Source organism: Hipposideros armiger, unplaced genomic scaffold (assembly GCF_001890085.2).
Source record: "Hipposideros armiger isolate ML-2016 unplaced genomic scaffold, ASM189008v1 scaffold_95, whole genome shotgun sequence".
Taxonomy (NCBI): Eukaryota; Metazoa; Chordata; class Mammalia; order Chiroptera; family Hipposideridae; genus Hipposideros; species Hipposideros armiger.
The window spans coordinates 2,019,446-2,037,235 of NW_017731445.1; the positions used below are offsets into that span (position 1 = coordinate 2,019,446).

General features: G+C 38.4%; 1 protein-coding gene across 1 annotated transcript in view; it reads left to right on the plus strand.

Moving 5' to 3' along the window:
* PUM3 (pumilio RNA binding family member 3) overlaps nt 1–17,034 on the plus strand; it is a 38,093-nt gene extending 21,059 nt beyond the window's left edge. The window contains exons 13-18 of the mRNA XM_019645934.1: nt 1,653–1,733; nt 8,817–8,959; nt 9,625–9,847; nt 11,453–11,540; nt 13,883–13,973; nt 16,727–17,034. Coding sequence (XP_019501479.1) covers nt 1,653–1,733; nt 8,817–8,959; nt 9,625–9,847; nt 11,453–11,540; nt 13,883–13,973; nt 16,727–16,859 — 759 coding nt within the window. The 3' untranslated portion in view covers nt 16,860–17,034. The remainder of the gene's footprint in view (nt 1–1,652; nt 1,734–8,816; nt 8,960–9,624; nt 9,848–11,452; nt 11,541–13,882; nt 13,974–16,726) is intronic.
* Nucleotides 17,035–17,790: the final 756 nt, after the last annotated feature.

The following is a 17,790-nucleotide window of genomic DNA, read 5'->3' on the forward strand; positions in this document are numbered from 1 at the left end:
AAGCCAAGCTCTTAACCATCGCGCCACTCGGCCGGCCCTGCCTTACTTTTTTAAATGACTATAATATTTCATTATATGACTTCCATAATTTGTTTAACCAGTCCCTACTCTTGGACACTTGGGCAATTTCTAGTTTTTTTTTTTATTTCAGATAGTACCCCAGTGCATATCCTTTGTGCATATATGGAGGCATGTTTGTAAGATAAATCCAGAACTAGTATTGTTGGATCAGAAGGTACATGCATTTTAAGTTTTTATAAATGTTGTCACTCTTCAAAGGAGTTTACATTCTCACCAATGACATAAAAGTGTGCCTGCTTTTCCCAAACCTTTCCCAAATTAGTACATTATCAAGGGTTTTTCACTTCTGTTTATAAGATAGGTGGATAATGGTGCTTCATTATTTTAATTATTGTCCTTAATTAATGAGCATTATTTCATGTGCTTAAAGCCATTTGTATTTGTCTTTTTCTGCTAACTAACTTGTGTTCTTGGCCCATTTTTAGTAGATTGTTGGTCTTTATATAGTAAAGATGTTAGACCTTTGTTATTTTTCTCCAGTTTGTTTATAATTGAAACATTATTACATATCCTATTCATCAGACCTGGCTCTGAATGAGAGTTATCAAAAGTCACATGCCCCCTCAAAGTAAAAATACTATTTATATCATTATCTAGGCTACAAAAAGAATATGCCACAAACTCTGAAAACACATCTTTCTTTTTTTTTTTTTTTTACATAAAGTAGAAGTTCTTTAACTCTTTGTAGCAATACCAGCATCACAGATATCATTTCAAGAGGTGACTTTTTTTTTTTTTTTTCCCCCCCTCAGCTGAACCATCCTGCCACCTGTTGGCAGCTCAGCTCGGGCCGGGACTCAAACTGCTGTTGCTCAGAGCTCACACTCTTAAGTGAGCTCTTAACCAACTAAGCCACTCGGCCAGCCCGCTGTTATAGTTTTTAAAAGCAATTATTTTTATCTTATTCTCATATTCAGCATATAAGTATATTCTTTCAGTTTATTTTTTAGTATTTCTATTCTAATTATATATTTTAAAGAAATTGGACAATATATAAAAGAAAATGAAAAATCATTTGTAATCCTTCAACCCAGAAATGACTGTTACACTACAGTTTTCTTCCAGGATTTTCTGTGTACATGTATTATGTATATTTTGTGTATATATATGTATATATGTATATATACATATATATATATAAAATTGTATCTGAGTTTATATATTTTATTTTTCATGATTGGAACTCTGTATGTATAGTTTTATATTCTAGGGTTTTTTTAATCTAAATTTTTTTTTAAGTTTAATGTTTAAATAGGTATTCATTAACAGGATACCTATTTTTGAGAGGTGTTATATCCTGGTTAGTTAAAAAAAAATGAGTCTTGGCTATTTCATATTGAAGAATGTGCTTTTCTGTTTGTTTCTGTCTTTTTTTTTTTAATCAACCTAGAATATAATTAACTAGGTCCTGATAAGAGAGGAAGGTCCTTGAATGGCTTTTATCCGTCTTGTTTTTATTGTGTTGGGCAAGTTGTGAGGTTGGTAACCATTATAAAGTGACTCCATTGGTGGAATAAAATGGAGAAGCTATGCATTTTTTTAAAATCCTTCCTGGCTTTCAATTCTTACAGGGCCAATACTCCCATTTGGTTTTACTGGCGGCATTTGATTGTATTGATGATACTAAGCTTGTGAAGCAGATAATCATATCAGTAAGTATTTCTGATGGTCATGAATTTTAATTGAATTGATATATCATTTGTGGGTTTGTAAGTTTCATTTCACACATATGTGTGTAGACTTTGACGTGTACTTTTTGACAATATTTTATAATTTGCCTCAGTTCTGTTTTGAGGGTTTGCTTTATTTTCCTGTATAAGCCGTAATTTTATAATTCAATATTAATAATATTGTTTTAAATATGTAAAAGAGTGGTTAAATTAGGATAATATGACTTTTTAGACCATATGACAAAAACTAAATGAAAAGTTAGCATTTGATCAGAAATTTGTTTACATAGTAATTTTTCAGTTATTCAGTAACTCATATGCAGGCAGAGGACATCCATGACCCTTCTCTCTCTCTCCCTTTGGAGAAACTACCTCCACACAATTATCCAGCTTATCAATACATTTGTCCTAGATTGAGCTAGAGAAGAAAAGCTGATAAAACTCAACTCAACTATGATACTTCTTGGAGCTTTCATGAAAGCTTTTGTAGAGTCCAATGAAAAATTTTTACTAAAATTAAAATACTAGCGTCCTTCTTTACATTTCAGCAATTCCTTCCAGCCTGGTATAATGACCATAAAGTGGTAATAATTGAATGCAATTTATTTAACCCTAAATTTGCCTTCAGAAAAACTGAGCTGTCCTCTTGAAAAGACTACTCCAAAGTAAAAACTGCATTCTGAAATAATTTCCTTTATTGTGCAATGATTGCCATTCTGTAATGATTGACTTCTGAATCGGGGACTTTCTCTTCCCTTCCTTTATTTCTAGTGTGCAAGTAGTGTTGGGTATATAATAGAGGCTGCAGGGGCAGGGATAAGAAATTGCAACTGGTTGCGGGGATAAGAAATTTGTCACTGGTTGCAGTGATAAAGCTTGGAAACATTTTAAAAACTAATCTGTATAGACATAGGTTATTCATCTGAAAATTACAAACCTTTCTGTTTGATACACATGGATGGGGCCCTTGGAGAAATCTTAGTAACAAAAGCTACTTTCACACCATTTGCAGGGAGAAGCAGGTGGGTGTTCAGAAAGAGACTTTACCTGATGGTATGTGGTGGTGCTGTGGCCTCTCTCTGTAGCCTGTCTGGACCAGGAGAGCTTGGTGTAGGAGGAAAAGCTATCAGCTAGTGGAGGGGAAGATTTGTTTTCTTAGATACCAGCTGTATGTCCCCATGTGTGTGAATTTCTCATGCCCTTGCTGTCATTTTTCAACTTTCCCCTTGACTATTTTAAGATTGTGATGACTTTCTTGGGGATAAGATTGTGGGAAGAAACAAGTTGGCAAGACTTTCATGTCACAAACTGAGTATTTTGACATGTTCCCTGTGACTTTATTACCCTTTGACTCCAATCAATAATGATTGTTTTTCATTCTGGTGACGGAGATGTGAGGCCATAGATTGGCTAATGAATAAACTTGTTTCATGAAAATGGAAACAGGCTGGGCTATTGAAAGTTTGCTTTTGTTTAATAATTTTCAGGACAACTGAAATTTGCATAACTGTTCCAAATGGATTTCAAGAGAAACCAAACTTACTTTAGGATTTGCTGCAATTGTTGGCTAGATTGATTTTTTTTTTCCAAAGATTTATCCCACTTAAAGTTGCTGTTGAAAACAGTTTTAATCCTTGTGCTTATCAGTTTGATTCCCACCACTACTTAGCCCACATTCCTAATGCCTTTCTCATACTTAGGGCAGCTTTCCCTGGGAATGGCCTGATTTACTGATCTCTCGCCTTTAACTGACAAATGCTCAGCAGGTTGTGTGTGTCATTAAACTATATACTAGTGAGAAAATTCTGGAATGCTAATTGCTTTTGTATTTTTTCCACCCATCCACCAGAAAATGTGTTGCAGTATGCAGTGCTTTTAAAAAATACCCAAAAAAGCTTACTGTTGCTAAGAATTCTGTTCAGGGTAACCAGACTTCCTGAGGGGTCAGGGTAAAATCACAGCCTGGTCAGCCAAGCCCTTACATTTCAAAATGGCTACACACTGTTGCCCACCTACTTTACTTTCCAAAATAAACGTACTTATAAAATTTGATTCATTTTACCCTAGAATTGTTGGTGTGACACCACTGCTTTGACAGCAGTTGTCCACAGAAAAGGCAGTAAATACACTGGCTAGTTGCTGTTTGTGACTCAATATTGATGCATACTTCAAAATATATTGTCTTTAAACCACACAGAAAGGTATAAAGAATAGTACAGTGGACACCTAGCCTCCCACCATTTGATAAAGAAGTAAAACTTGACAAATACAGTTAAAGTTCAAGCCCTTTGTGTACCACCCCGATTGCATATCCCAACCCTGCCCATACCCACTGTGGTGAATTTTTTGTGTATTATTCACATGGATTTCCCTATCCTTTCGCTATATATAGATGTACGTAGTACTATTTTTACTATTTTGCATGTTTACAAATTCTGTGTAAATGATGTTTTCTCCTGCAACTTGCTTTTGGTATTATGTGTGTGAGACTCATCCTCAAACCTTTTTTACAATCAAAGGGGCCAGGTGGTATTTCAGGCTTTGTGGGCTGTGTATGACCTCTTGGTTGCCTATTGTCAGTTTTGTCTTAACGACCCTTTAAAATGTAAAGTCCATTCTTGTCTTGTAGGATGTACTAAAACAGGCTGCAGGTTGGATTTGACCCTTGGGCCTCTGTTTGCCTAACGCTGTTCTAAATCATTTATTTTTCAATGCCAGATAGTGTTTTCCTACGAGTATACTGCAATTTATTTTTCCATTTTTCTGTTGATTGATATTTAGATTGTTTACAATTTTTAAAACTTTAAAAACTCTTTATAATTTTTTGCTATCCAAATCGTTCTATGAGCATTCTTCTGTGTCTCCTTGTTTCTCTAAGACGTTTGCTTAGCAGAATCGCTGGTTGCCAGATATGCTGCACATATGTTTATATAGAGTCACGTGTCCATCCCACCCAGCCACTACAAAACCTGTTGCATTATGCAGTGTTTTTAAAAATAGCCAAGAAAGCTTAGGGTTGCTAAGCATTCTGTTCTGAGTAACTGGATTTCCTGAAATGTCAGGTTGAAATCATAGCCTAATGAACACCCCTGCTTTTCTCTTTTAAGACCAAGCTCCAATTCAGTCTCCAGGCAGCATTCTCTGTGATCTCCCAGCCAGACGTGGTCTTCCCGCCAGACCTGTTCTCCCCATCCTCTCAGCTCCTGTAGTTTGTCCTTGCCATCCATTCACTTAACAGTTAATCATGACCTGACCCAGGGCTCACAAACTCAGAAATGTTCATTGACCAGGCAGGTAAATGAGTTGAGGCAGGCCAGGTGTAGGGGGTGGACTGTGGGGAAAGGAGAGGGCACAGTCCTGTCCAGGGCGGCAGCCTCCAGCTACTAGGAATGCGAGCTCCACAGCAACGGAGCTTCTGGTTTTGTTTTGTTTTTCTTAATTGTGGTAAAATATACATAACATAAAATTTCACCTTTTTAATAAAGGACACAGTTAAGTAGTATTAAGTATATTCACATTGTTGTACAGACAGCCTCCAGAACTTTCTCATCTTGCAAAGTTGAAATTATACGCATTAAACTGTATCTTTCAATTTTTTGGGTAAGCCAACAAGGTGGACTTTTGGATAAAAACCATTGTATTTTTAAAACAAAACCCTGAGGATGGTGCAGACACCACCTAGTGATCTAACCTTCCTTCCACAATTCTTGTTATTGTCCGTTACTTGCCTGTCTTATTTTTGATTTTTCATTAAGTTTCCCTGGCCTCTTCCACTAGATTTTAGCTCTGTAAGGTGAAGGCCAGTCTGCATTTCTTTGCCCCACACACAACCTACCATAGAGGTGTGTGCACCATAGGCTCAACTCACAGTGATGTGTGCTACTTTCTGCGTTTCTTTCCTCCACTGGACATGCACGTGCACACTGACCCTCCTTCCAGAGCACATCCTTCATTTTGACCTTTCCCTTTCCTTTTGTAAGAGGGCTGGCAAAGTAAGAGTATCAGTGACAAGGATCCAACATGTGGAGGCCAGAACCGGCCAGACATGTCTTCAGAAGGGAGGTCTTTGTTTTCTTCTCACATTTTACTTCTGTTCACATGCCTGCTTTCGAATAAGGCATAAGAAGAAGAAATGACCAAAAAAAAAGGAACTTGTGATTTTTCTCTAAGTGTATTCTTGTAAGAGGGTCAGCTAAGTCAAAAACCTTTAAAATTCAACCTCTATTGTTGGGGTTCTCTCTCTTTTGAGGATTCCAAACTCATGACTCCACCATCTTTGTTAATCTCCATAGTTAAAAGTGCTGTATTTTGAGAGTTGTGTTTTTATATGAAAGTAAATATAATTATTTGATAGCAGTTTGCATGTAGATTTTCTCATTTGCTCCTGGTAATGACCCACAAGTCAGCAGGTGGATTATTTCCTTTTACAGATAAGGAAGTTGATGTGTGGAGAGGTTAAAAGATTTGCCAGAGGCTGCTCTGCTGGAGCCCAAAGACTGAATTTACCATAAGATCAACTATACCATAGCTTCCTCTTACTTATTTCTACATGTTACTATATCTGTTAGTGCTCTCATCTCTAGAAATGCCCCTCCGCTGTGTGTGTGACCAGGTTAAAGAGAAGTGAATGAGTGCTCTGTAACATTGCAACACTCACACTGTGTCATTGTGTTTTTCAAAGGTGTATGTTTTTGATGGTAGGAAAGCTGGAACAAGAGTGAAATGGGGGGAAATTAAGTGATATCACACTCAAATGAATGTTGTTTAGATTCTAAATTCCTGAATTATACAAACTGAAAGGCAGTAAAGGTCAGTGAATTTGGGGACTAGTCCTTAAGTAGCATTTGTGTATGGAATTAAGCTGCTCATGTTAAGGTGAAACCATTTCTGCCGAGTCATATGTGCTGCCCTAGTCCTTAAGTGTGGAACCACAGAGAAAGTAAGTACATTAACAAACATGTTGTTGGCGTCATGCCACCCGTTTTCCTCCTTACACCAAGAAAAAAAATTTTTTAAACAGCATCCATTTGTATTTCTTCACTGCATACTCCCTCCCATTTTTGTTGTTTGTTTGTTTGTTTCTGTTTGTTTTAAGCAACTATTTTAAAGGTATTATTCCAGAGTGGCTTTTTAAGGACAGCAAAGTCGTGGCTTTTTAAAAAAAATGATTGTAGAAATTGGCCTAAACTATATATCCTTCTCACTTCTTTTCAACAGATTAAAGTATCTGTTATCTTTTCAGTTGGTTAAGCCTTAAATAGGAAAAGCCATACTTAAAGTAGCCCATATTTGTGGCACTAAACGGTTTATTAAAAAAATGCATATATTGGGTCATATTTATCTTGAAAATATAAAAGAACTCCCTCCTCTGTGATAATGTACAATTTTTCTGTCTTCCCCTTTACTACTCAAATTTTAAGTTCATTTTCCTTGGATGGTTGAATTTTATATTCATTTTGAGGTCATGAAATCCATTGCACCTATTCTCTGAAAACCTTTACATTGTCTGAAGAAATCTTTGTATGTGACCTTGAACTTCTTCAAAAGTAGGAGAGCACAGTGGGGTTTCGAGTCATGGAGGCAGGAGATTATGTCCTGAATGAGAGTGACCTTTGCTCATCTGCTGCAAGTCACTTTACCTCTTTAAACCCTGGGCTTCTTACCTGTAAAATGAAAGTAACTAGCACCCACATCATCGTGGTGTGCAGGGCATTTAAGATGTTGGACGTACTGCTCTCGGCACAGTGTCTGGTTCTTAAGTGTTAGCTGCTGTTATTAATTATAGGAAGCACAATATACTTTTGTGCAGAAAATGAGGGAAGCTTAGGAGTTTAAAAACAAGTGTGGTATGTGGAATTTGGAGTTGCATTATCAACCTTGGGGTCATGAATTTTCTGTATCATGATCCCGTGATTGATGGCTGACTTAACTTCAGCTTGGTTCTTTGCACTGAAATTACAGATCTCATTGTAATAAATAGGCACTTAAGAGAATAGCAGATCTGAGTATATCATCTCATGGAGAATTCCTTTTCTTAAGAGTGATCGTATGTTTTCTTTGAAAGAGACTAAAGTTGAAATAGGAAACCAGAGCCCTGCCGCTGACACTACATCCTTCGACCTCCTTTCTGGGCTCCTCATCTGTAAACCGGGATGATTGGACTGAATTCTTTCTGTGGCCCCATCCAGTTCTGAAGAATCTCGGGTGCTCAAACACACATGGCTTTGCATATCTGTTAGGTTTGGCACAAGAAATAGGACTGTGAGAGGGGGAAAACCTGAAGATTTTCTGTTGCATATTCTCTATTAGGAAGAAAGGACTTTTTAAACAGTAACTTTTCTGTCTTTGAAAACGTCAGCAAATTTACACAAGAGCTTAGTTGGGATAGAGATGATACTGCCTTTTTTCCTTAAATCCATACAATTAGAAAAGGAGGTTACTGTTCTTGGGTAAGTTGATTAAAAAAAGTCATAGATTGTAGTTCTTTATAACTGCTCCGTGGGGTCTTTCTGCATGTTTCCCTTCCCCCCTTTTGTTTTCAATGAGGTACTTAAATAGCCTTCATTTACCATGAATAAGCAACCTCACTTGAAAAACCTTGATCCGTTTGTTCTGCTTAACAGAGTTCCTTTATCCCCCTTCACATACATCTCAGTGGGGAAGTTCTAATAAGAAGGTTGTTCTTCTGATGCTGATGCTACATGTAAATGCAGCTGCAAATTAACTGTATCTGCTCAGTGACCCCAGCAAGCAATGTCCCTCGTAATGGTGGCCTGAGAAATATCCGTTTTATAATGAAGGAAAATAAGTGCTTTAAATATTTTTTAAGTCCTTGAGCTTGGTCAGTTACATAGATGGATTTTTCCGTAATGCTAGTCACAGTAGAGACTCATTTCTGTGTTCTGAGTGTAAGTTTCTTTGTGCTTGAACGAGACAATTTCAGAACTAGTTCCACATTTGCCATTAAGTATGTTAGGGAAAATAGTTAAGTATGTATCCTTCTTTGCCATTCAGATTCCAAGCATCCTTTGAGCATACAAATTCATTGTTTCTATAATTTTACAGGAAATTATTAGTTCCTTGCCTAACATGTTAAATGACAAATACGGAAGGAAAGTCCTACTGTACCTACTAAGCCCCAGAGATCCTTCACATACAGTACGAGAAATCATTGAAGTTCTGCAGAAAGGAGATGGAAATGCACACAGGTGAGAACAAGTAGAATGGCTTGAGCCCTTTATCCTCTCCTCTGATTTATTAATGTTGAGTAACGCACGCTTACAGAAATCTACTCGAGCATGCACGCCCCCTTTCATGCTCCCCCACTCTCTCAAACTCAAAAGGTGAATTCCGTTTTTAAGCCTGTAGGTTTCTTTTGTCTTGAAAAAGAAATAAAAGCGTCATGCCAAAAGAATGCCTCTGAGCACCTGGCACATAGTAGGCACTTAGGTGTGTGGTTTGTTTTGGTTTTGCTTTATTTTTAAAGCTACTTGTGCCACATAAGTACTCAAAAGAGTAGAGTCTGTAAAACAGTTTGAATATGTGTTGTCTCATAAGATATTTTGTTGTTTGGTTTTTGGACCGTTTTGGGGTGTTTTTATTATATAGGTGTTTTTATTATATACAGCAAGCTTTACTTGTCCAGTGCTTATTCTGTGCCAGGCACTAGTCACATCCTGGGGACACAAATATGAAAGACAGATATTCCACCCTCAAATCACTTGTGTACGTGCATAACAGAAAGATACAGGCAATTAACAATAGTGTGTGACACAGACTGTTATAAGCCCTTAGCTGTTTTTGTGAAAATAAGTTCAACATATTTCCTTTGCCATTTATCTTACCTTAATACTCATTCAATGTATCCCAACAGCAAGAAAGATACAGAGATCCGTCGCCGAGAGCTCTTAGAATCCATCTCTCCAGCTTTGTTAAACTACCTGCAAGGCCACGCCCAAGAAGTGGTTCTAGATAAGTCTGCCTGTATGTTGGTTTCTGACATTCTGGGAGCTGCCATCGGAGACGTTCAGCCTGCCATGAATGCCATCGCCAGCTTGGCATCAGCAGAACTGCACCCTGGTGGCAAGGATGGAGAGGTAATGTGCTATTATTATAAGACAGGCTGGAAGGCTATGGTGACTGCACAATCTCTCGTCATTGAGACCATTGCTATAAAGAGAATTTTAATCACAATTATCTCAACTCACTGCATACCCTCCGTACATTTGAAATTTGTGAATTCAAAGCACAATGCCGTTACAACACTGTCTGTCTCAGAAACTTGCAGTGACCCCATGAATGAAAACAAAATCCTCTTAATTTGGCTCTCTGTGGTGCATAATCGGCCCCAGGCTGCCGTTCCAGCATATTCTCTGCTCTTAGTTCTATTTGGAAGTTGCTGTGGACTTTTGCACCTCCCTGCCTTTGTACATCCTCTGCTCTCAGCCTTGAGTGCTGCCGTGTCCATTTTCCTGTGCTCATCCTTCAGGACCCCAGAGTCCTCCTCCATGAAGTCTTCCCTCATCCCCTCTTGTTAAAAAGCCTTTGCTCTTTCTGATAGCTCCTGCCTGTGTTATACGGGCCTCATGTTATTCTGTCTTTCATCTTAAGTTCATTGATTCATGTACCTGATATATGCTAGGCACTGATCAATACTACCCTCCCCGCCCCACAGAGGCTTCCCATTTGGGTGAACACAATATTTAAATGAATGAGTAACTCATCATTTTATATTGAGATAAGTGCAGTGAATAAAACTACAGATTCTATAGGATTAAGTGAGAGTAGGGGCCAACCGATCCCTAGGAAGGCTTCCCTGAGGCAGTGAAAGCTCAGCTGAGGCCCCAAGGACTAGTAGCTGGGGAAGACTGGTAGAAAGAAGATTCAGGGCAGAGGGGAGAGCATGTGCAGCAGCCTGAAGGAAGGAAAGAAGGCTGGGGTGGGAGAGCACTTAGGAAAGGGAAGAGGCAGGCAGAGGCCAGCATGCACGGCCCTTGGCCTGCAATTGGGTGTAAGCGCCTCACAAACGGACTTGCATGGGGAGCCTACTCTTTACTGACCTGTGAGCTAGGGGAAGCAATGGGCTGTGGGCCTGGCCCCTGCCCTCATCAGCAGATCATGTTATCAACTCTGGAAGATGCATGCATAATAAGTTTCTTTTTGTTTTAAAGAGATTGAGCCCATTGTCTCCCATGCTTGATAAGGAGAGAGCCTAGGTACTGAGGGAACAATGATATGGACCATAAAAAGGAGTAAGATTGAGCTAAAAAGATGCTTTCTTGGCCTGCTTATCAGATAACATCCATATGTAGTCACTCGTATTTAAGCATTCAGCATTAGGTTTTAATGTTTCTACTAGTGCTCTGTCCCATAGGTGTACTTGAACCTCAGAATTGCATACTGCAATCTGAGAAGTGCTTAGCGTGATCTAAGATGAGCGCTGTGGTGCTCTTCAAGCTGGAACTCATGAAGCTGAGTCTGAGCCGCTTTGCAATGGCTATGTGATCTTGAATAACCCTCATTTCAGTCTGGGGATTGGAATAGACCTCTGGTGTAGTGGTCATTCAGATAAAGACCTCTGAAGCCTTCTGGGACTTGTAACTTGCCTGAGTCCTTATCTTTCTGTGGTGATAGAGAATGGATTCTAACTGAGGCATGGATGCAAACAGCTTGTAAGTTACCGTGTTCTTGACCCCTTCTAGCTTCACATTGCAGAACATCCTGCAGGACATCTTGTTCTGAAGTGGCTAATAGAGCAAGATAAAAAGATGAAAGAAAACGGAAGAGAAGGTAGGTTGTTAAACTTGACCTTTTCTTGTATCTTATGTGGAATTTCAGTAATTTCTGGCACCCTGAACTTTGTCAGCCATTTAAGTTCAAATGAAAGTTTGTTGAATGTTCAGAAATAATGCTTATAAGAAATGATTTGGTGATTGCCAGTATGGCTTTAGTAAAGGCTAAAAATTTGTGTCCTGGAATCCTTTAATTCTTTTTCTGTTTCCCACCCTCCCTCATTCTCTCTCCCCGTTTCTTTGCTACTTCAGACTTCTGCCTGGGCTTGGCCAGTTTTCTAAAATGCCATTCTATTCCTTTAGGATGATGAGCAGTACACTTTGGGGGTAGAGGGGAGTAAGTATCATTACCCCAGTTGGAAGGCATGATATTTATCTCTAGTTTTGAGGAAAGGATAAGCAGAAGGAAATTATCCTTATCAGAGAATTTTGAACTGATGCCTATTTGGTGTTGAAATATATGTGGCCAAAGAGTGAGCCAGTCCTTGGCGCTTTCTGTTTTTCATAAACCTTACAGCTGCTCTGTAGAAACTCAGTTCTCAAGAGGAGGACAGCATCTTTTATCTAATTGAGAAGTGGCATACCATTTGCCTCGCAGTCCTGTCTTTGACCAGGTCTTCTCTTAATAAATTCAAACTCCATCTGGTATTTCAACCACTAGAGAGACTTCCCCTAACTTAAGTAAAGCAGTTAGGGCTTTCTATTACTATATCTGAAAAAAAAGTGACAAATCGTGAATTTATGTCTTAAGGCAATTGCAGTTCTAATGGCTAGTGAGGCAATCAGTATAGCAGCATGGCTGTCACTTCTCATCTGTCTGTCTTTAGCAGTAGATACTTGGAGCTATTTCTCAACTGTAAATTTTTTGTAAAAGAGAAAGCTTTTTGTAATAAGTTTTGAAGAAAAAAATGTATTGAATCATCTTTCTGATTATTAAAAAAGTTGGTACACAGTTAAGCTGAGTTTATGTCAGAAAAGTTGTCTGGCTTACTTTTAAAGTCCAGGAATTTTCTAGTGATTATTCTCCCTCTTAATTAAAATGCACTGACAGCCCTAAAACATGCCTGTTTGAGTCTGATGTTTTCATCATTTTCATGTAGCCCCAAATGAGTGTGACTAGCTGTCTTGGTTATCCGTTGCCGTGTAACAAGCCACCCCAAAACTTAGTGGTTTTCAAAACAAGTCATTCGATCAGGGCTTGATTGAGCTGGTTTCTGCCCTGCTCAGGGGCTGCTCAGCTTGGGGTTGGAGTATTCACTTTCATAATGGCTGGCAGTGGCTGAGGCCAGCAGCTTCAGTTCCTCTCCGGAGGCTGCTTGGGCTTCCTCAGAACGTGGTAGGTTTGGTTTTAAGAGAACAAAGTAGGTGCGTAGTTCTTTCATGATTTAGCCTCAGAATTATTTAACATCACTTTTATCATATTCTCTTGGTTAGGTCAGTCCCAAAGGCCCACTGAGATTGAAAAGAAGACATCGATTCCATCTCTAGAATGGGGGCTGGGCAGGCAATAGTCTAGAAGAGCACACAGGACAGCAGATACCATTGTGGTCACCTTTGGAAAACACCGTCTGCCTCACTAGCTGATCTCTCTCTCTCCTTAGCATGTGCCATGAAAAACTAAATAGCCATATGCCTCTTGGCTTTTAAAGGCTCCTTCTATTTGCATATTTTTTAATGAATTGTGCATGCTACTTAACTTAAGATGTTTGTTTTCAAGATAAATTGTCCCTACCTCCATTTGCACTCAGTCCTAGCCTTCAGAATTTCTCCTTTGTCCAAGAACTAGTTACACTTAAATGGCACAATGAAGACATAATATACCAAGACATTGGAAATCAGATAGACTATAACAACAAAAAAATGAACGGTGTTTTTGATACATGAATATTTAGTATTGTAGAGAGAAATTTCCAGGCGTAAGCCAGAGCAGTCATTTGACCACTAGCTCCTTCTGGGTGGGCATTTTCCACGAGGGAAAACTTAATTTCAGCCAGACCCGATGTGCTGCTGTTAAACGTTTACTCCCCAAATACCTTTCAGGTCAGTAGCACAAAGAAACGCAAACATGACCAAGTGAGCATTTTATAAGAATTAATTGTTTCTCTTGAGTAACTGCTGCTTAAACAGCTTAGGATTTGGATCAGATTTGAAAGAAATGGCTGTACTAAAAATGCATTATATATACCTGAACTGGAATTTTTAGTATTAAGGAGTTTGGCTGAGAACTCTTTATTTGCTTTTTAATTAAAACATATTTGCAGATTTAAGGACAGTAGAGAGGAAGATAGGGAATTTAAATCTTGGTATATGATGTTCACTAAGTTTCAGTATATTTTACAGGTTGTTTTGCAAAAACACTCATGGAGCATGTTGGAATGAAGAACCTGAGGTCCTGGGCTAGTGTAAATCGAGGTGCCATTATTCTTTCTAGGTATGTATAATGCGTGCCTTTATCTGCACAGGGCCTTGTCCTGAATGCCTGTTTATGCAAGACATTTCTCCCTTCTAATATTGGTTCCCAATAGTCCACTATTACTATCCGCTACTTGTGGTCTAGACAAGTATACCAAATATTAGCAAGTAAATTTAACTCTTTCAATCAATACTTACAGTATTTTTCATCTGCCTTCTTTTGGAAGTTAAGGATCATAAAATTAAGACATTCAGAGATATCATTTGATTGTCTCACCACATTTATGGTTTTGACCAAAATGTAATTGTATTCTTTTTAATGAATTAGTCTTGTCCCTACAAAACCTCTGACAGTGATTTTTTTTTTAATTGTGACTGACTTTACATGTAATTTTTATTCATTGTTTTCAACTATTCTAAAAGGATTTGAGAAGTATTTGCTTCTAAAGTCTTCATGCTAATTGTTGATTTCCTAATTAAAAATGGATAGAAAACTGATGATTTGTGAATTGAAGCATTGCTTAACTTGCATATTGTTCTCTGAACAAAGTATGTTGAGGTTATAATTTATAGGTCACTGAACTTTCCATGCATTCTATTCCCAGATGACTCCCTTCTATTAGGAACATTCATTTAAAAATAGATTTGTGTGTTGTTTTGAAACAATCACTGTTGATTTTTTTTTCCACTGCTGTGTTACCTAGGTTTGGAATACAGATACCAATCTTAGTTTGAATGTTGGATAGTATTTCACATGCAAATACTATGCAATTTCATCTCTATTGTTTGTAAATATTATAAGTGTTTGTTCAATATAGAATTTAATTTGGTACACATATACTTACAAATATGCGCATTCATATGAGCATTCATTTTTTTTCAGGTATGTCAGTATCTCCAAACATATGGGTGATACAGATCATTTTGTTTATTTCTCATTAAAATTAGTTAATTTTCCATTGATGTTGAGCAGCCAGAATCCATTAGCTTAAACATGAACTAATTTCTTTACCAGGAATTTGGAGCGTTAACACCTACTAACACATCCTTTCATTACACTTAGTTAACTAAAAATTTCAGCAATGCCATAAAATTATACAGATTCTCATCAGTCAGTGATCCGCTTGGGTGAATTTCAAACATAAGGATGCTATAGGTTAATATGGAATACTAAGAATTGGAACAGAAACTCATGAAATATTTGGGATTCTAAAGTGAAGTTGAACTATAAAACCTAATGATTGATACAGTTATAGTTTTTGTTTGGTTTTTAGAATATTGTCATGTTCTTACTTACTTGGTAAAATTCTCTGTATTCGGTAAAATTTTACAGTAAGTGAAAAAGCATTCTGGGTAAAAAAAGAAAATCAGCCTTGTGTGCAGTCTGAGAAATAACTGAGGAAAGCGGACTTCTCTAGCATTTAAAAGCATGGGTTTCAGACAGGCTGCCTGGGTTCCAGTCCCAGTTCACTGTGTAGCCTTGGGCAAATCATTCAGCTCTTCTGAGGCTTCATTTTCTTGGCTGTAAAATGAGATAAATAATCTGTGTTGTTATGAAAACTAAATGAGATGATGCATATAAAATACTTAGCATTATATCCAATCCATGTGTTCAGTAAATATTAACTTTTATTACTATTATGCATTGTGTGACTATGTGCTTAGTCAAGGTATATAGAATAAAAACACCTAGTGAGTCACAGATCTTTTAAAAGGGCACCTTACTTCTCAGCTTTACTGGTTGCTGGAAGTTATTGGGACCAGGCACTTTAAAAAATACCAAGGAGTGTTTCAGAGGTCAGTATTTAAATGTGGCTGTGAAGAAGTTGGGGGAGAACAGGAAATGCTTTGGTGTCTTCTGCGGTCAAGCGCCTGTGTCCCCGTCCCTGTTTAAAGATTAAGAGGCCTGCGTGTTGCCAGCCTCCAGGGCTCCACTCACTGGTGAAAGAGCACTCCATCCAGGAGGTTCTCAGAAAGCAGAGAGGACGTTATTTTGCTTGATGACTCACACTGACTTACTGAGTGTCAGGCTTTGGCTGGGTGCTTTACATATAAGATCGTTTGAGCCCCCCAAATAACCCTGTGAGGTAGAAGGTAGATTGTGTTGTTGATCCCACTTTACAGGTCAGGAAACTGAGTCTCAGAGAGTTTAAATAGCATGCTCTTGGTTGTACAGTTACTGAGGGACAGATACAGGTTTCAGACCTAGGCAGTTGAGCTGTTTACCCCTTCACTAAATGTTTTTGCTGCAGAGTTTAGTAGTAGGCCGTTAACTGCTTGTCTTCCACAGCCTTACCTTTCCCTCTGTGCACCATTCACTCGTGTTCATTCAGTCACTCGTTGAGCATTTCTCGGCCATCTGTTCTGTACATGTGGTGCCATGAAAGAAAACATCGGGCCCTGCTCTTGGGGTTAGGTGGAGAAAGGAAGATAGAATACATGTATACAAAATTTTAAGGCCAGGTGTTAGTCCTAAGATAGTCAACGTGAAAGGAGGACCAATTCTGTATGGAACGGAGTTGCTCCTACATTTGCTTAAGTGACCCCACCAGCTAGATTATAAAACGTTTTTTATTTAGGTGTTTCTAGAATATAGGCTACTAACCTCCATCATTTATTTATCTGATAAAAATAATGTATTTTTGTTATAAGATTTGTTTTACAAGTCAATGAATTTTTTTAGATTGTGGATGCAGGTAGTACTTGCATATGATCTAGGGATTTTTATGAAATTTAATGTTTTGTTTGTTAATTTTTGTCTTCCCTCTTCAGCCTTCTCCAGAGTTCTGATCAAGAAGTTGCAAACAAAGTCAAAGCGGGACTGAAAAGCCTGATTCCCACATTGGAAAAAAACAAAAGCAACAGCAAAGGAGTAGAGACACTACTTGAGAAACTGTCCGCATAGGTGGAAACAACAAGATGGAATCATTTTTGCTCTTCTGATCTGTTTTCCCAGTGCGGAAAAGAAGGGTTAGGGTCCACCTTACTGGTAACTTGGGTGCTCTGTTTAGGAGTTTCTTTTTTGTATAAGAATTTATTTATAAAATAATTTCTAAAAATGCCTTTTAAATTTTTTTTTATTTATTTTAAATCCCAGCCATCTTCCCTAGTATCTTGAATTGTAAGTAAATGACAGTGTGCGGCAGTTATGTAAAAGGTTTGATAGTCAATATGCAGTGGGACCAACCAAATACATATAAAGGGGTTGTGTGAGTTAATTCAGGGGAAGACGTTCTTGGTGAGCAGTAGTCTGAGAAGGCTCCATGGAGGAGGTGGGACTTGAGAGGACCTCAAAGGAAGCAGGATGTGGAACAGAAGAGCCGAGGAGAGTTTTAGTGTGAACAGTGAGGTGGAACTTAAAGGTTCTGAAAGGAACCTCAGGAAGCCTTAGGACCTTGATGGGTACAGGGAAGGTGTGTACCCTTCAGCCAGGGCAGCCAGGAATGTGGGCTCCATGTTAGAGTTTGTTTGAAAGCCACTTTAATAAGTTAAGGCTCATAAGGGGAAATTGGCTAGATGAATTAGGGGATTACAGTGAGTAGCAGTGTTAAAGGTCAAGGTCACTGGGAAAATCTGCCTATCTTTGGATCTGGGCCTTCCAAGTAAATAGCTCCTTGTGATGAGACTTTCTTCATTGGATGGTCCCTAAAGTAGTTGAAGCCTACAGGGTTTGAGTTAGAAGGCAGGAGATGCAAATTTGGTAACAGACTATTTTCGATAACAAGCCTTGATGCTTTCTCTAAGTAGGCCTCTGTAACACTACACCCACTGGTGTCTGTCACTGTAATTACATCTGGAATTGCTGTGCCTTTCCTGACCAGATTACTGGGTCCCAG